The sequence below is a fragment of the Bison bison genome, unplaced genomic scaffold (assembly GCF_000754665.1).
Source record: "Bison bison bison isolate TAMUID 2011002044 unplaced genomic scaffold, Bison_UMD1.0 scf7180017864495, whole genome shotgun sequence".
NCBI classification, from domain to species: Eukaryota; Metazoa; Chordata; class Mammalia; order Artiodactyla; family Bovidae; genus Bison; species Bison bison.
The window spans coordinates 13525434-13548736 of record NW_011495054.1 but is presented as its reverse complement, the minus strand read 5'-3'; the positions used below and the strand labels follow the sequence as shown (position 1 = coordinate 13548736).

Sequence of the window (23303 nt, the reverse complement as noted above, 5' to 3'; positions counted from 1 at the left end):
GAGCCCACGTGCGAGACGCAGACGGGCCCAGAGGCTGGAGAGAGGCCTGGAGCAGGGGTGGGGGAGGGCAGGAGGTGGGCCTGGGGGGGAGCAGAGGTGACAAGGTACCTCCCGCAGGTCTGAACGGTCAGGGAAAGGTACTCAGATGAACAAGACACGCGGGAGATGGCACAGGTGCCTCCAGAGGCCCCGCTCAGCACACAGTGTGGGTTCAAGACACGTGAGGCCCCAGTGAACAGCACCAGCACTGGAAACACCGAAGCCTTGCTCTCAGCAGCAGGAGGCAGCCAGGCGTGACTGCCAGACCCTGGCTGGGGTCCCCCCAACCTGCCGCGGTCTGCAGCCTGCTCCCCGGTCCCTGGGCTGTGCCAGGGACGCGCGGACTCACCGCAGCAGCCGCCTCTTGTGCCGGCTCTCCCTGGCAGCCGCCTCCTGCAGCACGCTCCGCACCCGGCTCTGATACACCTGCAGATGACCAGGAGGACTGGAGGACCTGGGCCGCAGCACTTGTCACCCTGGGGCAGCCGCAGGGGTACAGGGCCTGTGATGCCCAGAGCAGGCAGCACAGAGGGTGGGGGGAGGCCAGGAGCCCACCCAGGAACAGCGAGAGGACCAGCTATGCCCTCACCTGGTGAGTCCAGCCCCCAGGCCCCTGGCCCCCGGGGAAGGACAGAGAACTAGCTCAGGGGTGTAAGACCCACTGGCCAGGGCACTTGCTCTGAGTCTTGTGGAATTACTACCTCGGGAGAGGCGGGAGGAACAAGGAAGGGGAACAAAGTCTTCGGAATCCCCCTCCCTGCCAGCCAAGGAGGTCTGGGGGACCGCGACATCGCGTACCCCCCAGGTCTGCAGTGCCCTGTGCAGCAAGCTGTGCTGGTGGTGCAGGTCGGCTCGCGCCAGCTTCCGCCACTCGGCACTGCACAGGGCCCGGCGCTGCGGAGAGGAGAGAGCCGGCCGCCGCGGGCCCAGGGCTGAGGGGGGCTTGGCCGTGCCTCAGTCTCACTCTTGGTTTGGGGAAGCTCGGGTAAAGTGGTTATTAACCCCAAGCCCAGCATCCTCCTCTGTAAACACGCAGTTCTTAGAGGGCTGTGAGGATGACATGGGGCAAATACCTCCTGCGGGTCAGTGCGAACCAGCAGCAGTGTGAACATTTTTCGCCCTGAAGAGGACGTCTGTGAACCGTTAGACCAGGAACTTTAGACTCAGAGCATCCAGGAGGGACAGCCTGGCACCTGCCACAGCGGGGACCTATGCCCAGTCGTCTCATGAAACCAGCTGGGCACTCACCCCAGCTGCCGCCCAGCCTCCCGCACACACTCAGGGGAAGGTGGTTTCCGCGGGGCCATGGAGGAGACCCTGTGTTCGCCCTGAGTCACCCTGATGAGGCTCCACCCACCCACAGCCCCAGGCGGGCAGTGCCCATGTGCCAAGGCCTCACCTCCCGCCACCTGGTCCAGGCCCGGCGCAGAAGCCACGCCGCGTGGAACCGTGCAGCCCGCATAGTGCCCGTCCTCCTGCAGGGAGACAGCTGGCACTCAGCCCAGACCCTGTGAAGGCCCTCTCGAGGGTTACCCCACTGCAGCCGGGACCCTGCCCAGGGGGTCTTAAACATGCAGGGGAATCAAGACCTTTTGGGAACAGCTGACAAAGGATTTGGGCGTTCCACCCAGAACAGCACTCATGCAGCCCGATTTTGGTGGACAAATTCACAGGGCTCTGTGTTCGTGTGGGAACAGGTAACTGAGGAGGAGGTTCAATGTGGCCAGAGCTCCAGAAGTGAGAGACCCTCGGAGCACAAAGCAGATCAAGAGAGAACCCAGGGCGGGATGACGCCTGCCGGGCACACAGGGTTGTCTGCCCTGGTCCCTGACTACGGGGTGTGGTGAAACTGCCATAGTCTGCCCTGGCCATGGGTGCTTCAAGTGGCCCCAATCAGTGAGCAGGATGGAGCTGACGGGCGGGACCTCAGGTCCATAGGCCCTGCTGACCAGCCAAGGTCCTGAGCCCAGAGATCCATGAGCACCCCAGGAGCCTCCCACTGCAGCCCCAGTTTTGCTTAGACGGTTTCAAGTTGAATTTCCGGGACTTAAGACCAGAATCCAGGCTGACACGACCACCTCCCCACCCCCCGGCAGACGCTCAGAGCTAACAGTCTGCCACTACAGTCAAAGCTGCCCCGAGTGGGGAAGGGTTTCCAAGGCACGAGTAGCCACTCACTCTGTTCTGAGCCCTCGGGAGCCCTCCCTCCAGACACAGAAGGCCTTCCTGAGCCGCCCGAGGTGGTGGTGGGCACAGGCCAGTGCATGCTGCTGCTGCTCCAGGCGGTGTGCCGCTGCCTGCTGGCGCCACAAGGACCATGATTTCTGCAGAAGGTGCTGCTCTGCATGGAGCACAGCCTGTGGCAGGAGAGACTGGAAGGGTCACAGAGGCGGCGGTACGGAAGCCAGGAAAAGTCCAGGCCACGAACAATGACCAAGGCGGAAGAGCTGGACATGCAGGAGCTGGGCGGGCCCAGAAACCATGTGCAGAGTCCACTGACAGACAAGGAAACAGATGCCAGGCCCTGCCCTGGCCTCGTGAAGCCTGGCTGCAGGCGGGTCGCCCTGCAGCATGGGTCTGTGTCCAGCAGCGTCCTCAGGGGCAAGGCGCCAGGTGGAGACCTGAAGCAGGCCCTGAGTGTCCCAGCACCTCCCTGGGGGGCCCCGGGGGAGCCACTCACCATCCTCTCTGCCAAGCGGTGTTCTCGATGCTGAGACATCTTCTGACACCAGATGGCAAACACCTGCTTCTCTAACACCTCCCTGAAAGAGTGAATAACAGGAGAGCACTTAACTCCACAAGAATGATACGTTCCAAATGACTGGGTTTTTTCTCTTACATTAAGAGCCAAATAAGCCCAGGTGGGGAGCAAGGAAAGCAGACAAAAGCCAAACCCCCCAAATGACCTGACACATTCCACACAGTTTCCGGCCTCACCCACACGGTGTGAAGACGATTCAGGCCTGGAGACCCTGTTTCTTCCTGTGCCCCACGCTCAATTACCCACAGTGCTCAACGGGCGCAGGGAAAGCCCTTCCAGTCCCTGCTGAGCAGCCAGGCTGCTGCTACCCACGTCCTTAGGGCAAGCAGTTAAAAACAGAAGCCGGAAAACCCAAAGCTGAGCTGGGCCCCAAGAAAAAGAAGTTCAAACAAGTATTTCAGGTGAAGTGGACAGAGAGATGGTCTGCACCTCTGCCCAGGCCTACCTGCACACCGTGAGTGAGTGAGTGAGTGAGTGAAGTCGCTCAGTCGTGTCCGACTCTTTGTGACCCCATAGACTGTAGCCTACCAGGCTCCTCAGTTCGTGGGATTTTCCAGGCAAGAGTACTGGAGTGGGTTGCCAGATCCAGAGGATCTTCCCAACCCAGGGATCGAACCCGGGTCTCCCGCACTGTAGGCAGACAGCTTACTGTCTGAGCCACCAGGGAAGCAGCACTGGGACAACTGGTCAACAGCCTGCAGGGGCTGTGCCTTGGCAAAGCCATTAGGACTGATGCTGGGGGACGGGAGACAGCGACCCTGGCGTTTAACCTGTCGGATACACCACTCAGAACAAAGAGCTGCACTTCCTGCCAGGACACAGCAACCCATCCGTCCACGTGGTACAAACTGGGACAAGATGCACGAAGTTACTGTTTCCAGGCACCGCAGGTGTGATCATCGAGGGACAGGGAACGTGCAAGGTGAGCCCCATTTCGCCTGGGGGGCACCTTCTGGACACTGGGGTCAGGGGAGGGAGGCCGAGGAGAGCACGACAATCTCGCTGAGCTGAGGCAGAGACCGCAAATTATTTCTGGGAATCCCCAAATCACAAATTATCAAAGGAAAAAAAAAATCAAGGAATTGGACCGTACAGAAATTAAACACTCCCGCTCACAAAAAAATGAAAACAAAACACAGTTAATTCACGTCAGTACATATATAATCACCTACTTTGCTCTCAGTTAAAATAAATAGTTAGAAAATGAAAAAGCCAGCCACATCCTGGAAGAGAGTATTTTCAATACCGTAGTCCAACAAAGAGCTGGTATCCAGAAAATATTTTTAAAATCTTCTACAAATCAGTAAGAGTTTTTAAAAGACACACAATTCAATTCTCTTAAAAACTAGGAGAAAGACTTGAACGGACACCTCCCAAAAGGTATAAAGTGGTCAGTGAGCATGTGATAAAGGCCAAAAGGATCAAAACCTGTCTGGTATTCCAAGGATGAAAATCAGCTCAGACTGAAAAGCATAAATGCAGCCCGACCATGCATCAGGTCTGGAGGACTCCCACACTTGATGAAGCCAACCACAAGCCAAGCCTGCTTCTCCCTTGGTGACGCGGCAGCTGTCAGACGCCACGAGGACCCCCTTGTCCTCAGCAGTGATGCCCAGATAAGCTCTGCTGTGACCACTCACTCCCGAGGACACTCACGATGACAATGCTCCCAAGTGAGTCCCCACCTCTCAACCCGCCCCATCTGGCCTCAGAAACAGCGATCCATCCAAAAAGGAACCCTCTTTCTCTTAGAGCCTCCTTGGTTACAAATTCCCTTCCCTCGTGTACAGAGAGCAGCACTCCAGAGCTCCCTCCTTCCTGGCAGTCAATCTGACTTGGTCAAATTACACATGTCCTGTTTCTGGCTCATGAGCTTTAAGGAAGAGACGTCACTTTGCCGACAAAGGTCTGATCAGTCAAGGCTGTGGGCTTCCCCGACAGCTCAGTTGGTAAAGACCCCGGTTTAATTCCTGGGTTGGGAAGATCCACTGGAGAAGGTAGGCTACTCACTCCAGTATTCTTGGGCTTCCCTGGTGGCTCAGCTGGTAAAGAATCCGCCTCCAATGTGGGAGACCTGGGTTCAATCTCTGGGTTGGGAAGATCCCCCGGAGAAAGGAAAGGCTACCCACTCCAGTATTCTGGTCTGGAGAATTCCATGGACTGTCAGTCCATGGGGTCATAAATAGTTGGACACGGCCGAGCGACTTTCATGGTTTTTCCAGCAGTCATGTAAGGATGTGAGAGTTTGACCATAAAGAAGGCTGAGTGCATCACCAACTCAATGGACACGAGTTTGGGCAAACTCCAGGAGATAGTGAAGGACAGCAAAGCCTGACGTGCTGCAGTCCACGGGGTCACAAAGAGTCGGACAAGCCTTAGCGAGTGAACAGCAACAATCAGGCTTTAAAGAAATGCTGTACATCATTAGTCCTCAGGAAAATGAAACTGCTCTCCACATACCCACTGAAACAGCAAAGCTGAAAAGACTTCGAGAGCAATGTTGGGGCTTCCCTGGCAGTCCAGTGGTTGAGAATCTGCCTTGCAATGCAAGGGACACAAGTTCGAGCCCTGACTTGGGAAGATCCCACATGCTGTGGAGCACCTAAGCCCATGCGCTGCAACTAATGAGCCTGTGCTTTAGAGCCCTTCAGCCCCAGCTACTGAAGCCTGCATGCCCTCGAGCCCGCGCTCAGCAGCGAGAAGCCACTGCAATAAGAAGCCCACACACCGCAACTAGAGAGCAGCCTCCACTCGCTACAAGTAGAGAAAAGCCCACGAAGCAACGAACACCTAGCACAACCAAAAATAAATAAAAAAATATTTTAATGTTGGTGAGGATGCTGGAGCAACCAGAATCCTCAGGTTTTCTGGTTTGAGCAGAAAATGCTATAGCCACCTACAAGATTAAGCAGATGCCCACCCTCTGACCCAGAAGTCTACTTCAAGGTATCGACCCAAGAGAAGCGAAAATGTGTTCCACTAAAACAGTGTCCACAGTAGCCTTAGGTACGACGGCCTCAAACTGGAAAACAACTCCTATGTTAAAACAGATCGAAACAGTGTCTTAGACCCATACAATTGAATACTACTCAGCAAGTTAAAAACAGCTATAGATACATGCAATAACCTGGCTCAATCTCAAAAACATTAGGCTGAACTTTAAAAGACTCGAAGACACAATAGAGCAGGTACTATATGATCCCACTGTGCAAAGTTCAAAAGCACACAAAAACGAACCTAGAAGGGCAGAACGCAGAACAGGGATTACTCGTGCGGGTAGGAACTGACTGGAAAAGGGCAGGAAGGAACTCTCCGGGATGATGGAAGCATTCTGTATCTCAGGTGGGGTGCTAGTTATCCTGCGACGCAATCTGTAAAAATTCAATCTACTTGCTTAACATCTATACCTTTTAGTGTATGTAAAATTTAGCTCAATTAAAAAAAAAAAGGCAAATGGTATCGCCTCATTCTCAGTATAATGTTTCACTGGCTGGTTAATAAAACTATTTAGTCATAATTCATGAGATTCCACCATGAATTCAGTTTATATTCCTGAAATATTTTTTTAAGTACCCCAAGAATTATGGAAAGATAGAACATATGCTTTTTTTTTTTGGAACTTTGATTTGCTAAACTCGAAACCAAACCCATGGACATCAATTTACCTTAAGAGCCACAAATCAGTTCCAGGGGATGGATTATCCTACTCAATGGTCATGGCAACCCTGTGGGATATTATCACTTCATCTCCATTTTACATTTGAGGAAACTGGGGCTCAGAGAGACTGAGTGACTTGCCCAGAGCCACAGAGCTGCCAAGCGTGCAGTGTGGTCTGCACTCAGTCGGGCCTGTCGGCTTCTAGGCCAGGTTCCCAATCACTCCGCCTCCTCGTGAACCAGGAAGGCAGGAACCTGAAAAACTGAGTTTTCTAAAAAGATCCAACTAAACCCAAAGAAGTAAAGTCTAGATCTTTTTCGCCAGCCTTCAAGCCTCCATCTGACTCCCTACCTTGATTCGCCCTCCACACTTTTGTCTCAAGTGATGGTTCTAAACTCGCCCAAGGCTGACGCCAACCACATCCCTTTTAGGAGCTCCTCTGGGCTGCTTTGAAGGTGCCCTCGATTTCTGGTCCTCATAACATCCCAAAATACAAACAAGCAAGCAACAGAACCAGCTCATTTGTAAAGGAAACGTGTGTTGTAGGTAGTGAAGCCATTTGCTGAATGCCTCTTACATTAGACCTCAGTACGGAAACTAAGGCAAAGCCCCTCTCTGCAGCAGAGGGAGCAGAGATAAGTGCCAGCCCATGCCAGCCTCTCTGCTTCGTGGCCACACGCTAAAAGCACCTCCTTGAACTTAGTGTACGGAGTCCAGGATTCTGGCTGACCCTCTCACGCCAGCGTTCGGCGCCTCCAAAGCCAAGTGCAGGTCCACTTCTCCCGGAGCTGGCCCCCCCGTGTGTGCCCTAAGTGGTGCGCACCGCGCTCAGGGCGACATCCAAAGTGTCACTACTTCCACGCACCTGCCAAACACCTGTCCGCGATCTACCTCCCGGAGCTGGTCCCCCGTGTGTGCCCTAAGTGATGTGCACTGCGCTCAGGGCGACATCCAAAGTGTCACTACTTCCATGCACCTGTCAAACACCTGTGCGCGATCTACCTGCAGGATCAGGCGGCCCCTCAGTCTGGCCCTCCTCATCCCACCATCCACTCTCCCCCACCCACAAAGCAAGCCTCCCCAGGCACACCCCTCAGCACCAGCTCTGAGCCCTGGAAGAACCTGTGTTGACACTGTGAAGACACAGATGGTCTGTTCTTTAGGACTGTTCTCCAACTGTCCCTTAAGCATCAGTCTCTCCTCCTCACCAAGATTGAAAGTTCCTACCAGGTCCTAGGGCTCCAAAACCACCGCAGATGGTGACTGCAGCCATGAAATTAAAAGATGCTTACTCCTTGGAAAGTTATGACCAACCTAGACAGCATACTAAAAAGCAGAGACATTACTTTGCCAACAAAGGTCCGTCTAGTCAAGGCTATGGTTTTTCCAGTGGTCATGTATGGATATGAGAGTTGGACTGTGAAGAAAGCTGAGCACTGAAGAATTGATGCTTTTGAAATGTGGTGTTGGAGAAGACTCTTGAGAGTCCCTTGGACTGCAAGGAGATCCAACCAGTCCATCCTAAAGGAGACTAGTCCTGGGTGTTCATTGGAAGGTCTGATGTTGAAGCTGAAACTCCAATACTTTGGCTACCTGCTGCGAAGAGCTGAATTCATTTGAAAAGACCCTGATGCTGGGCAAGATTGAGGGCAGGAGGAGAAGGGGACAACAGAGGATGAGATGGTTGGATGGCATCACTGACTCGATAGACATGGGTTTGGGTGAACTCCAGGAGTTGTTGATGGACAGGGAGGCCTGGCGTGCTGCAGTCCATGGGGTTGCAGAGTCAGACACAACTGAGTTACTGGACTGAACCAAGTCATAAAAAGACCTTCCTCCTGATCCAGCAGCAAATGCTTGGACTTTGGAATCAGGAAGACCTGAATGTAAACACTGGCTGTTGTTACACGGTGAGTCATTTATCACTTTGAACCTGTTCTCTCCGGGCTGCTGTGAGAAGGAAATTATTAGTGGAGATGATGTCGTCACAGGCAAATGGGCTTCTGTATCTTCCATTCTCCCCTCGCACCACACCTGCACCTCTGTGGCCGCCAGTTAGTCATTAATGACCTCTTCACTGTACTCCACTAATGGGTGGCGCAAACCTGCTCTCGGCAAGGCTGCCCCCACGGGAGCTAAAAGGATGGAGTTCTGTCCATCCTAACTTTGCTGACAATATTTTCAAGGCTTCAAAAAGTCAGGTTGAGGGACTTCCCTGGTGGCCTAGGAGTTAAGAGACCGCCTTCCAATGTGAGGGACACAGGTCCCCGGTTGGGGTTGACAAAGGTCCCAGGCTGATCCCTGGTTGGGGAACTAAGATCCCACATGCCACGGGGCAACTAAGCTCACACTGACCACAACTAAAGAAGCACCCCAATGAAGACCGCATCCATCGAGAGGGAAAAGATGGTCCAGCGGAAGAGGAGCCAGCATTTCAGGGAAATCATGCTCAGGAAAGCCAGCCAAGGTGATGCGACGTCCAGCCACACCCCGATCCGGGACGCTGATGGGCAGCTTTAAAGCAGCTCACTGCGGCTCGTGATGCGGGAAGGGATATAAAACCAGGGCAGTTCTCAAAGCACTTGTACACAGATGGGCAAATGTTTCCCCAGGGGAAACACGGGCTGTCTCTTCCGGGCAGACAAGCTCAGTGAGCCTACAGTGTTCAAAATCCAGGAAGAACCCGGGCCGACGGTGCCAACAGGCTGAGAAACGAAACAAAGGGCTGCATGGGCGGCAGCAGACCTGGACCCGAGACACGTGGCCGGAGAAGAGCCGCGCGGGGTACCTGTGAAAGCACGCTGCCCGGGCCTCGAGGGCTCGCTGCTGCTGGTGCCACCGCCAGAGTCTCCTCCACGCCTGGAAGGCTGCAGGCAGGGCTCTCTGCTGGAAGTGGCCGTCTGCTCTGGCCTGCAACAGCTGAGGGGAAGACTGTGAATGACCATTTGCACTTTACATTAAAAACGAAAAAAGTCTTTCCAGGTCACATTCTCAAAGGAGGACTGCTTCCGGTACAAACACCTTTTAAAATGAAAAACATGACTTCCAATTTCTGCCAACATGACAGGTGAAAAATGAAATAATAGGTGGAAAACTTTGCCTTTCATTAAAAGTGAATTAAGCGTCTCTCCCTACATTTGACCCCATATGCGTGTGTATGTGTATCTATCTAACGTTTTGTCCTATGGCCCAAGTGTTCATCCTCATTGCCCAGTTTACTGACTGTCAGCATTTAACTCAGTGACATATACGGGTTTTTTGAACCTTAAATTTATTAGTCCTCTGTCGTGTGTGTTATCAATTTTTGTTTCCACCCTGTATCTTTTGATTTTATAATACTTTTTTGAAATACAGAGTCTTTAAATTTTTATGTAATTATAAAAGGCTACTTAATCTACTATAGGATCAGTAAAATCTACCATGTGACCCAGAAACCCCACTACTGGGCATATACCCTGAGAAAACTATCATCAAAAAGGACACATGTACCAATGTTCACAGCAGCACAGTTTACAACAGCCAGGACACGGAAGCAACCTAAATGTCCATCAGCAGATGAATGGAAAAAGAAGTTGTGGTACATATATCAGAATATCACTCAGCTGTAAAAAAGAATGAATGAGTCAGTTCTAGTGAGGTGGACGAACCTAGAGCCTGTTACAGAGTGCAGTGAATCAGAAAAACGAACATATGTATGCATATATATGGAATCTAAAAAAATGATACTATCTGCAGGGAAGGACTGGAGATACAGATGTGGAGGATGGGTTTGTGGACACAGTGGGGGAGGGAGCGAGTGGGAGAATGGGAAGTAGCTTCCGCATATGGACACCATCAGGTGTCAGACGGATGGCTGGGGAGAAGTGCTGTGTGGCACAGGGAGCCCCGTCTGGCCCTCTGTGATGACCTAGAGGGATGCAATCAGGGAGGGAAAGGGGGGATGTATGTATGATTATGGCTGATTTGCACTGTTGTATGGCAGAAGCCAACACAAATTAAAATAAAAAACATGTATATTTAAATAAAAAACAGGAAGAAAAAAAAGGCAACTACTGTTCTGTCCAGTTTTAAGCTGGCTTAAACTTCAGGACATTCAGAAAACTAAGATCACGGCATCTGATCCCAACACTCTGTGGCAAATAGACGGAGGAAAAAATGGGAAGATTGACAGACTGTATTTTCCTGGGCTCCAAAATCGCTGAGGATGGGGACACAGCCATGGAATTAAAAGACACTTGCTCCTGGAAGAAAACTTTTGATAAACCTAGACAGAGTATTAAAAAGCAGAAACATCACTTTGCTGATGAAGGTCCATCTAGTCAAAGCTATGGTTTTTCCAGTAATCATGTACAGATCTGAGAGTTGGACCATAAAGAAGGCTGAGCGCCGAAGAACTGATGCTTTTGAATTGTGGTGCTAGAGAAGACTCTTGTGAGTCCCTTAGACAGCAAAGAGATCAAACCAGTCAATCCTAACAGAAATCAACCCTCAATATTCACTGGAAGGACTGATACTGAAGCTTCAATATTTGGGCCACCTGTTGCGAAGAGCTGACTCACTGGAAAAGACCCTGATGCTGGGAAAGATTGAGGGCAGGAGAAGAGGGTGACAGAGGGTGAAATGGTTGGATGGCATCACTGACTCAATGGACATGAGTTTGGGCAAACTCCAGGAGGTAGCGAAGGACAAGGAAGCCTGGTGTGCTGCAGCCTACAGGGCCACAAAGAGTTGGACACGGCTGAACAACTGACAAAAACTACTATTCTATGGCTATTCTATGGCTACATCAGTAGGAAGATGTACCACTGACAGAATGATACATATGCCTCCATGATACAAAATCCTGGGGTGGCGGGGAAGCATACACATGTGTGGCGGTTTTTAAGATAGGGCTGGCTGCAGGGAATTCCCTGTCAGTCCAGTGGCTAGGGCTTCCACCACTGGGGGGCACGGGTTCCATCCCTGGTTGGGGAACTAAAACCCCCATGCCTCAGCCAAAAACGGTAACAACAAATAAAACAAAACCAAAAAACAAGACTGCAAACTCTTTGATCTTCCTTTCCTTGAACCTGGGTGGACAGTGACTACTTTGACCACTGGTGAAAGTGACACTAAGTGACCTCAAAGGCTGGGTCATAAAGAGCCACATAGCTCCTGTCCTGTTCGTGGGAACACTCTGGGAGCCCTAACCTGCAACACAGGAAGTCTGCTACCCAGGGGCCGCCATGCTGAAAGGAAGCCCGAGCCTCTGGGGAAGGCCGTGCATAGGCTCTCTAGTTAACAGTCCCAGTGGAGCCCTGTCTTTGAGTCATTCCAGCCCCAGAACCAGGTGAGTGAGTGAGGAAACTAAGCTAAATGACTCCAACCCCCTGCCACTAGAATCATACCAGCAGAGGCCCCAGCAACACGGAGCAGAGACCAATCATCCTTGCTATGTCCTCTCTATTTTTGACACACAGAATTCTTAAAACATAATAAAGTGGTGGTTGTTTTAATCCACTGAGTTTGGGGTGATTTTTTTTTTACAGAGCAATAGAAAATTTTACAGCATGCCTACGTGTGTGTTTGTGAATATATGGGTACACACACTCTTACTCACACAGAGGAAAAAAAATACCAGGTTTACTCACCAAATGTCATCTTAGAGGCAGGATTATGGGTATTTTTTTTCTTTTTTTATGTCTTTGTACACTTCTCAAATTTTCTGTGATGTCTACCTATTGCTTATGGGCATTTTCAAGTATACAAAAGAGTAGAAGCAATAATAAAACAAATCCCCACAGACTTCTCACCCAGCTTCAACAACAAGCAAACATTCTCGCCATTCTTTGTAATATCACTTCTTAAATAGAAGGAAACGCATAATAAATTACATGTTTATCTTTTCTTAAAATAAAAGGCACTGATGTGTTCCTGGATATCTGAACCAAGCAATAATACCCAGATTGTTAGCTACAGGTTTTTTTAAAACACAACAGCTGAGCAGGGCTCTTACTATTTTTCAGACCGTCCATTGTGTGGGCTGCGCTGGAGGCCTGTAGAGATAAGGACTCAACCCTTGACCTTCTTCCAGTGCTGGGCCCCAGGGTCGAGGGGATCCCTCTTTTTCAGGGAGAAATTCAATGAGACCCTTTGCTTCTTTTCCACCTTGAATAAACATAACCTTTCAACTTGGGGGCTCATGTTCTTTTTCTAAAAGGACTCTTTCTTCATATTCTGTTGTGCTTGCAGTAAATGACCTTGAGAGACCAGGTGGCAATGTCTTTTCCAAAACAGCCACATAATCCAAAGGGATGTCAAAGAATGCACCAATTCTAAGCCTTTTCCAGGTGTGGAAGGCAAAGGTGGCGCAGAATCGACCCAGGCCCTGATCAGTCCCAAACATCAAGCACTGGGGTGGTCTTCGGGGTAAAGTCTGAAGCAGTCACCAGCAGCTCATCTGTTTGTTCACCTGTGTCCCTCGCTCATCCAAACACAGTCAGGGCCTGCCCTCGGCCAACAGTTCAGGAGATGAACGGGGCAGGGCAGGCTCTGTGCTCAAGGAGCCTAGAGCCTGGTGGGGTGGACAGGGTGGGGGCAGCCAATGCTGGGTGATGAGAAGGCTGTGTGTGGCACAGGGGCAGGGGCCAGGGCTGACACCTGAGCTGAAAGGGCAGTGGGCAGACTGGGAAACAGGAGCAGGCAGAGAACACCCAGGAAGGACTGGCAGCTGGACTGTGCACGGCTGTGAAGGGCAGAGTGGAAATAGGAACAGGGAGAAGAGCAGACAGGACCAGCTCCCAAGGGAGTCAGTATGATGTTCAAACCAAGCAACCAGCCAAGCTCCTCAGATCCAGTGCCAGACTCGAGCAGCAGACAGAGGAGGAGGTGGACAGGGCAGCAGCAAAATAACCAGGAGCAGCCGGGTTCGTGTCCCGCCCGTTTTCACCGGGGAAAGGCCAAGCAAAGAGCTGAGCAGCCCATGTCCTACTGCGAGGCCCTGCAGACATCACCAATTGAACACACACTCCCCTGAGCCTGATGTGGCCTGGAAACCCACCTTTCTCAGTTCAGCGATCAGCCATCATTAGAGGCCCTCCGGGGCTGAACTACAAGCCCCATGAGAGTAGGAACCCCCTGTGCTTTGTATCATAGCTGCATTCTCAGGGCCTGGCTTGGTCTCAGGCATAGCAGCTGTTCGGTAAGCCTTTCTCCACCTGCCTCCTCCCACCACCGCGGGCACCTGTGTCTCAGGTGGTTTAGCTCTGGGATATGGGACTCAGGCTCTCCACCTTCCCCGGCATCTCCCGAAGGTCCCAGGGGATGAAGGGCTGGCTGAGGACAGTCAAGATGTGAACAGAATGGCTTATACGCTCATCGCCTTCAGAGAGCAGCTGTGCTGTCAAAGCACATGGAGGCAGGGATGGGAGTCATGCAGACCTTGACACTCCTGGAGGGCCCTAGGGCAGAACCTTGAGCTTTTCAGTGCCCTTGCCTCCAAACCAAAACACCAGGCCTCCTGACACAGGCCTTCCCTAAGAATCTCTCCAACACCAGCAGATCCAAGAACGTGAGCCAGCAGAGCCCGCTGAGCTGAGGAACTCCGTACCTGCTGGGATCGCCTCTTCTGGGTGGACTGTGACCACAGCTGGAAACACTTGCGAAGCAATGTTATTCTGAAACGAAACACAACACAAGGGAGTCACCCTCCCACTTCCAGGCTTCTAAACTTTTGTTTTGACTTTAAGGAAGGTGAATCTGGGTGCAGGTACTTCAGATTTCTGACATGAAATCCACCAACCCCTGATTTTGGACTGTGGCCCAATCCCCAAAATTTAACAGCTTTCTTGTAAACCAAATTGGACCACCAAGGACAGTGGACTTGGAATTAGGTAGTATGTATGAAATCCCCCCAGTATGCTGAACTTTCTGGTTTTATGGCCAAACTCTGGGGTCTTTTAGGACCATGTTGGTCTGTGACATGCCTTCACATAATACCAAGATTGAGAACCACACTCAGCTTTGTAAAACAGGACTTATAATAGTGATATACCCTGGCAGCTCCGATATGAGTCGGCTAAATACTGGGATTCTCACTGACTCATTAAAAAGTGCTCCAAAATTGGACCCATAGCTATGCAAATTAAGTTATACTCTTGGGGGAGGGTTTATTGAACATGTCTTGCAGCAAGAAAGTGAATAAAAAGTAATAAAAAAATTTTTTAGAAAAGGGGATTCCCTGGCAATCTAGTGGTTAGGGTTCCACACTCACTGCTGAGGACCCTGGTTCAATCCCTGGTGGGGGAATTAAAAATCCCACAAGCCACGAGGGGCAGTCAAAAAAAAATAAAAAGTGAACAGCGGTTCCCTCTGAAAAATAAGACTAAGCCGTTGAAGGAAGGCGTCCAGGCAGTCGTTACTTTTTACTTTCTTTTCTATACATTCTGAGTTTTCCCTGTGGACATGTGATGCTTTTATTTACTTAATCTAACTGAATGTTTAACTGAGGACATGCTTCACAACCTCCGAGACCAAGCCACAAACACCCACCTGCCTGGGACGTCTCTGTAACACTAATGATGCCTGAATCCCAAGACAGAACGTCACCGACGCCTGAGACCTGAGGCGCTGCTGGCCGAGCACCGGCACAAGCGCTCCTCATCCCACCTCCCACCTCATCAACCGAACGGAAGAGGCAGGCGCAGGAACCACGGGTCCATGGCAGGGCCTTTCCGAATCTGCACAGTAACGTGGGGAAGGGCGAGTGATGACTCCTAGAGACCAGCAAGCAAGTCACAGCGGGCCCCTGGGGAGCCTGCAGGCCACGTCCCTACCTGTGGTGGTCCCAGGCAGCACGCAGGAAGGGCAGCTGCTCTCTTTCCTCCCTCTGCTCGAGCCGCGACTGCCAGAGGTTCCAGACCCTGTGAAGCAGCTGAAGTGAAACAAGAAGGAAATGGAAGTGCATTAATGCAAAACAATCTCTCCTGACCCATTAGGTAGCGAATCTGTAACTCCAGAAGATGCAGGAATTACCTCAATTTGGAACACCCGACATGTAACAGACTTGAAAAATAATTATGGCCAAACTATATGGAACTATTCTGGGCCAACATAAAAAACAAACTGCTGAATCTATCAGATCTGTGGAAATAAAAATGAAGAAGCTGTTCCTAATCGGGGCCTCATGGAGGCCAACACCATTTTAGAAATTAAAACTGATCTTATTACATATTACTACTTATGAATCTTTTGTGACCCCATGGACTGCAGCCCACCATGCTCCTCTGTCCATGGGACTTCCCAGGGAAGAATACTGGAGTGGGTTGCCATTTCCTACTCCAGGAGATCTTCCCAACGCAGGGACTGAACCTGGATCTCTTGCATCTCCTGCACTGGCAGGTAGATTCTTTACCCTGGTGAAGGAAGCTCACTGTCTATGAAGTAGTCTTGCCAAAAAACATTTAACTTCAATCTAGTCAAGCCCTTAGATCTAATTTCCAGTTCACAAGAGCTACGTAGGAAAAAGGGAAATCAAATGACATCAAAAGTAAACAGAAAAATGGAGAATAGGAAGACTGTACAAAAAACTGGTCTTCCTTTTCAAAAAGTCAATGTCATTAAAAATACATATATACGTTATGCTAAGTGAAATGATCCAGTCACAAAAGGGCAAAGTTCTATAAATATGAGGTACCTGGAACAGTCAAATTCACAGAGACAGGAAGGAGAGCGGTGGTTGCCAGAGGCTGGGGGAGGTGGAGGAGACTGGGATTTACTGTTTTGGTTCTGCAAGATGAAAGGATTCTGGAGATGGGTGATGTGCACAGTGATGTTAATGTACTTAATGCCACTGAACTGTACACTTAGTGGTTAAGATGAAGTTTTGTGTGTTTTACCACAATTAAAAAATAAACATGTTAAACAAAAGAAATGGGGGGTGGGGGAAGCTTATTGATTTACTAGAAGAGACATAACCCAATGTAGTAAGTCATAAATTTTTAATTGAATCCTGGCTTGTAAAAAACAACTATAAACACATTTAGGTCTGGGGCAACTGAATTTGAATATGGAAATTTCAACATGTGCTCGGTATTGGTTAATACTGGGCTCCTCAGGTGGCACTAGTGGTAAAGAATCCTGCCGATGCAAGAGATCCAGGTTCAGTCCCTGGGTCTGGAAGATCCCCTGGAGTAGAAATGGCAACCCACTCCAGTATTCTTGCCTGGAAAATCCCATGGACAGAGGAGCCTGGCAGGCTACAGTCCAAGGGGTTGCAAAGAGTTGGACATGACTGCGTGAGCACACACTGGTTAGTATTAGAGCATTACTATTCGTTTTGTTAGGGATGATAATGATATTGTGGTTATAGAGCAAAATGTCCTCATTTGGGGGCAATGCATACTCAAACGTTTAGATGTAAAGTGTCAAAACATCTGTAATTTACTTTGAAATGACTCAGGAAAAAAAAGCAATTGTTAACAACTCTTGAACTTAAATGGTAAACTGAGGTTTATTATACTATTTTTTATATTTTTTCTGTACATTTGAACACTTTCACAATTAGAAAACCCCCTTCTATGCCCAGAAGCACAACTGACAAATGAAGGTAGAATGCTGGTTACCCTCAGGAAAATTAACCACTGAAGACGACAGACACACGGTGCAAACGGTACCAAAGTCCCTGGAATGCACGACTTAAGACTATACTCCCCAGGTCAAGGCTGAATCCACAGTGCTTGACCTCTGATTCAATCACCAATTTTTTTTCTTAAGCAAACAGATAAAAAACGGCATTACATAAGAGAAAAAAGCTTCTCTATCCTGTGGTATGGATCACTGAAGAATATGGACCTGAAGGTTTTGGAGTCTCAAGATCTGAACAAACCTCTAAGCACAAAGGTTGAAAAAAAGAGAGAAAGAAGGGCCATCAGAAGAAATGCCTTGGTACAGAAGAGGGCCTCACCATGACATCATGCTGTTGGTGAGCAAGATTCCTTCTTATCCGTTGGAGACGGGCGTGGGTCACGTTGTCTTTCAGGGCTTTAAAGCAAAGATGCTGTGAAAAGAACAGACACAGTTAACAGTGTGCCTGTAACAGTAAGCTCGACGCCAGAGAAGGTGGTGAGAAGTTCAGCCATGGCTGTTCACAGATGCTCCCGGGTCCCAGACAGTGTTTCTCTGCTTTGAGATTCAACTGGGAGTCTGATGCAAGCCAGCCCACACAGTAGGCACTTAACACTCCCTGTTGCCCACAGGTACTGCACACACACGAGCAAATCACCCTCACGCCTGACCAGAAGAAGTCCCTGTGACCCACACAGAAACACCAGACAAAGGTCAAAATATCACCACTGCCTCTCAGAGAAGAGACAGACTTTCAGATTATGGTGGGTTTGTTTTTTTTTACCATGTGGGGTCAACGTGTATACTTGGTTCAGTTGCTAAGTCATGTTCGACTCTTTGTGACCCCATGACTGCAGCACACCAGGCTTCCCTGCCCTTCACTATCTCCCCCAGTTTGCTCAAACTCATGTCCACTGAGTCACTGATGCCATCCAACCATCTCATCCTCTGTCACCCACTTCTCCTCCTGCCTTCAATCTTTCCCAGTATCAGGGTCTTTTCCAATGAGTCAGTTCTTCGCATCATGTGGCTAAAGTATTCGAGCTTCAGCATTAGTCCTTCCAATGAATACTGAGGGTTGATTTCCTTTAGGATAGACTGGTTTGATCTCCCTGCAGTCCAAGGAACTCTCAAGAGTCTTCTCTAGCACCACGGTTCGAAAGCATCAATTCTTCGGTGCTCAGCCTTCTTTATGGTCCAACTGTCATATCTGTACATGACTACTGGAAAAACCAGAGGTTTGACTAGATGGACCTTTGCTGGCAAATTGATGTCTCTATTTTTTAATATGCTATCTCGGATTGTCAGCTTTTCTTAATACGTTATCTCTTTTCTTTAATACGTTATCTCGGTTGAAGATTTTTTTTTAAGGAGTAAGTGACTTTTAATTTCATGGCTGCAGTCACCAGCCACAGTGATTTTGGAACTCCCCCAAATAAAGTCTGTCACTGTTTCCATTGTTTCCCCATCTATTTGCCATGAAGTGATGGGATCAGATGCCACGATATTCGTTTTTTGAATGTTGAGTTTTAAGCCAGCTTTTTCACCCTCTTCTCTCACCTTCATCAGAAGGCTCTTTAGTTACTCTTTGCTTTCTGTCATCAGGGTGGTATCACCTGTATATCTGCAGTTGTTGCTATTCCTCTTGGCAATCCTGTATATTTACACAACCGCAAATGCAGTTTTGCAGAGTAGAACAGAAAGAAAAGAAGTAATCTTTGGTGACTGAGGTCGGGGGACAGGGGCAAGACATGCTGGCCTGGCTCCAGCTCCGTCCAAAATGCTTCACGGGTGACTAAGCAGAGCCCATGCTCCACAGGCTTGCTTCAGTTTTCTGAGACAGAGAAGAAGCACCTAGGGGTTTTCACAGAGTGATCTGTGGGCCCCCAGAGGCTCCTGACAGTGTCTGGAGGCCACCTCGTGCGGTGAGGGTCGGGGAGAGCAGCCGGCAAAATGGACACTAAGACCTGACTTCATCCACGCACCTCAACTTGGATTCATTTTCAAGACTAGGCCTCCACCATTTAAAGAGAGGGCCTGAAGTGCTGATACCCCAGGACTAGATCACGTCTAAGGCTCCTCTGCAGCTCCCAACCCTTCTGACCCCACACCATCGCCATCTCTGATCCAAAATTAAAATCAGGACATGACAATGAAGGGGGCTTCCATGACAAATGGCAACCACACAACCAGATGCACTTAAAGAGCATGACGAGGGTCGGGCCCCCCAAGGAGGGATGCCCGAGCACAGCCACGGCGCCCTTACCAGCAGGCCTCGTCTGTAGTGTTCTCCCGCCGCCTTCCACCGCTCAGCTTCCTCTGCGCACAGCAGCATGTCTGCCCGAGTCAAGGCTTCTCGTCTCAACAAGGCCCCACCCCAGCTTGGTGCGACCCCAGTGACCCGTCCCAAGGGTCCCGGCTGCAGGTGATGACGGGTGAGCCAGGAGGGCTGGTGTCTACCTCATCTCGCCTGATGACCCAGGGAAGAGAGGATTGAGGGGAACCACGATGTGAGTTATTTATCTGCCTTTCTCCCCTGTGATGCCTACTTCATGAGGGGCAAAAATAGTTGAGATAAACTGCTACCAGTCAGAGTAAACATTTAAAAATCTCAGCAGAACCTGAGACTCCCGCACTCTCTGTTTTGGCAGCACAATCCGGTCAGATGTCTGAGCTTAAACCCTTGGAGTTATTTTCAGTCCTTTTCTCCTCCTCCCCCTCCATCTCTCAGCTGCCAAGTCCATCTGCTCCCCTCCTTGTCTCTGCGTTCTGTCCCCACCCCCAGCACTGGGCCGTGCACCAGACTGGGTCCCCTGTGCCAGCTTCACTCCCACCATCGAGCCTCATCCTTCCCAAAGTACAGATCTGCTGCATCGCTTCTCAAAAACCTGCAGGGGATCCTCAGCGTCCCAGGATGAAGCCCAGATTCCTGACCACCCAAACAAGGGCCCCACGAGCCAGGCCCCAGCCTGTATCTGCCTGCCCCTAACACCCCACAACGCAATGCAGACCCTGGTCACCACCCCTGGTGCCCTTTCTCATCCACACCTGCGTAAATGTCACTCCTTACACCTGAACCGCCTCTCCCGATTCCCGTCGGGAGAACGTGTCAGCCCGCAAGGCTTAAATTCAGCTCAAACATCAATTACCTCCTCGGCTAGGTCTCCACAGCAGCTCTAGCAGGACTTAATACGAACCTTTATGATAGTACTTATCAGGCCACATTTACACAGACTGGTTTTCATGTCTATTTTCCCCCAGTTGACAATGAGCTACTGTTAAGTTTCTAGGTTTCCCTGTATTCAAGAACTTGGGCAGGGGTTTAAAACAAGAGTTCAGTGAACAAATGAAAACGTGAGTGAATATCCAGGGCAGTCCAAACCCCAAACCCGGGCACAGACTGTGGCAGGGGGAGGGATTAAGAAAGTGCACTGGAGTCAGAAGCCTGGCTCTGCCAATGAGACTGAAAATCACTTAGCACCCCCGACTCCGCTTCCTCATCTGTGAGATGGAGATGGCGACACCCACTCCACCGGGTTGCTATGAGGATTAAGGAGATAATCACAATGTCTGCACATAGCAGCAGCTCAAGGAACGGAAGCTGGGATCGTAACAACATGGCCGCCGAGGACAGAAGGCTTTCTGAAACAGAAGTGAACTGAAGCAAATTTCTGAAGCAGAAACTGCATGGCTATTTCCACCATCTAATGGGCAGGAAGAGAAGGATGAAATGGTAACAAAATCAGGGCAGTGAGAATGCTTCTGAGAGGGAGGAAAGGGAATACAGTCAGGGAGGAGAGGACTGCGGTGTGTGCGATGTTCTACTGAGTTGTGCTCATTTTACTATTATTCTTTAAACTACAAATGTTTGTTATAGGCACTCTTTTGTATGAGTATTCCCAGAATGGAACAAACATTTTTTTTTAACAAGCCGACCAGAGTTCAGGACTGTCCGAAATTGCTGGGTAACTGTTTCCCATGTCTCCTGACTGTCTTACAGGCTGCCGGGCTCTCCCCGTCTTGGCTGGGCCGGAGGACAGGCCTGAGGAATGCAAAGGATACAGTGTTCCCAGTGCGTCAGGGTCCTCCGCAGCAGCGTCCTCCTGGCCAGGCCCTCCACCCGCGCGCGGTGGGCATGCAGGCTCTCCCTCCGCGCCCAGGCCTGCCGCCAGGCAGAGAAGTGCGTCTGGAGCAGGGTGGCGCACTGGACTCGCTCGGCCATCTCTGCAACAGAGAAAGGAGCTTCATTGCTTCCCGGTCAAGGCTGGGCCACAAGCTGGAGGCATCTCTAGGATGGGCTGAAACCCACCACTGGCACACAGCTGGGATTTAAGGCTGCTGCTCCACAGAGAACGTTGGAAAAAAGGGTTTTGAATAGGGGAGGGTTACTATGGATTCCTTAGCTACAGTTCTGCTCTCCGCAGAAAGAGAAAAGGATTCTGTCGAAGGACTGAAGCTCCTGGTTAGTGACCGAGGACAGCTGTTTCTAAAGAAAACCCCATTTTACTCCTGCCTCTTTACCAGCATTTCGGGACTTCAGGAACGAGTCAGTGACACACGACTCGGTCGACACGCTGGCAGAGGCTTCTGTGAGCCGTCAGCCAGGCTGATACAGGCCGCCAGCTCCATCTCCTTTTAAGACTAATTAGCTAATGGCCTGATGAGCTTAAAGCCAGAGAGGGGAAGGGCATTGGTCCTGGGATGAGAATGCCTTAGGTGGAGGCATGTATTAGTCTGCAACTCATCATTAAGTAGCTTCATGCCTTCATTGAACTTCCAGGCCTGGGCATCCAGACAGTGGGTCCCTCATCACTATTTTCAAGTGGGCACATCAGCTCTCCCAAGAGACAGTGCTGGTAGGCTAGGAATCCTGCAGGGAGGCCTGGGGAAAGCAGGGGAGCCTAACCCTGCGGCCAGGACTTCTGTGTGGGCTCGAGAAACTGAAGGACAAAAAGTACTGGCCTTCATGACCAATTTGTCGTTACTTCTGACCTACTGTGGGAAAACTAAACCTTCAGGATAGTGCTCAGAAAACGCAACGTCATAAATCATGCATCTGCATAACTAGGGACAAACAACCCAAATATCTCTTTTCTCTCTCTTTTTTTGGCCACACCACACAGCTTATGGGATTTTAGTTCCCCAATCAAGGATCAAGTCCTCGCCCTCAGCAGTGACAGCATGGAGTCCTAACACTGGACTGCCACAGATTCCCCCAAATATCTATTAATAGAAGAATGACTAAGTATATTAAAGTAAGCGCCCCCTGTAAAACAGTCATAAAAAAAAAAAAATTTATGGGATTTCCCTGGAGGTCCAGTGGTTCCGACTTCGTCTTCTGGATAGTTAGAAGTCTGGGATGGATATATACACACCACTGCGTTTTAAGTGGATAATCAACAAGGACCTACTGTATCTAACACAAGGAACTCTGCTCAATGTTACATGGCAGCCTGGATGGGAGGCGAGTTTGGGCGAGAATGGATACATGTGTATGTATGGCTGAGTTCCCATCTGAAACTATCATAATGTTGTTCATTAGGCTATACCCCATAACAAAATAACAAGTTAAAAAAAAAAACAGACTTCACCTTTCCAAATCAGGGGATGTAGGTTCAATCCCTGGTCAGGAAACTAAGATCTCACATGCCTCATGGCCAAAAAAACAAAACATAAAACAGAAGCAATACCATAACAAATTCAACCACTTTAAAAATGGTACACACACACACAAAAAAAATCTTATAAAAAGTAACTTAAAGACACAGGAAAGCATCGATTAGTTATATGGAAAAAAGCAAGATACAAAACTGTGTATCATACTAATCATAATAATTGCAGTGCTCATAGCATAATTAAAATCCTACTGAATTAAATACATTGAATAGGAGCCCCTTCCGGAGAATGCCGGTCCCTTGAGGGGAAGAGGACACAAAACGCCACTTTAAAAACAAGTCAGACACAACAAATAGTGTACGAAGCCACCTATGCGTGGGACCTAAAAACACAACAGACTAGCAAATCCAGAAAAAAAAGAAGCAGACTCGGCTGTGTGGAGAACAAACTAATGGTTGCCAGCGGGGAGGGGGCTTGTTATGGGATTATACAAAATCACGTGTGCGCAACTTCTGAAAACTGTAAAGCTCTATAGGATGTAAAGAATCTTTCATTCAATAAAAAACAATAATAAAGTAAAAAAAATTGAATAAAATATTGAAAAAAAAAAAAAAAACACAGAAGGGA

General features: G+C 49.6%; 1 protein-coding gene across 1 annotated transcript in view; it reads right to left on the bottom strand.

Annotated features, from left to right (window-relative positions):
* The window catches only part of SFI1 (Sfi1 homolog, spindle assembly associated (yeast)), an 89657-nt gene that overhangs the window by 11448 nt on the left and 54906 nt on the right, over nt 1–23303 (bottom strand). The window contains 11 exon segments of the mRNA XM_010828876.1: nt 389–465; nt 838–933; nt 1439–1514; nt 2218–2396; nt 2720–2801; nt 9247–9377; nt 14047–14113; nt 15272–15369; nt 17401–17493; nt 19327–19397; nt 21123–21284. Of these exon segments, the coding sequence (XP_010827178.1) occupies nt 389–465; nt 838–933; nt 1439–1514; nt 2218–2396; nt 2720–2801; nt 9247–9377; nt 14047–14113; nt 15272–15369; nt 17401–17493; nt 19327–19397; nt 21123–21284 (1132 nt within the window).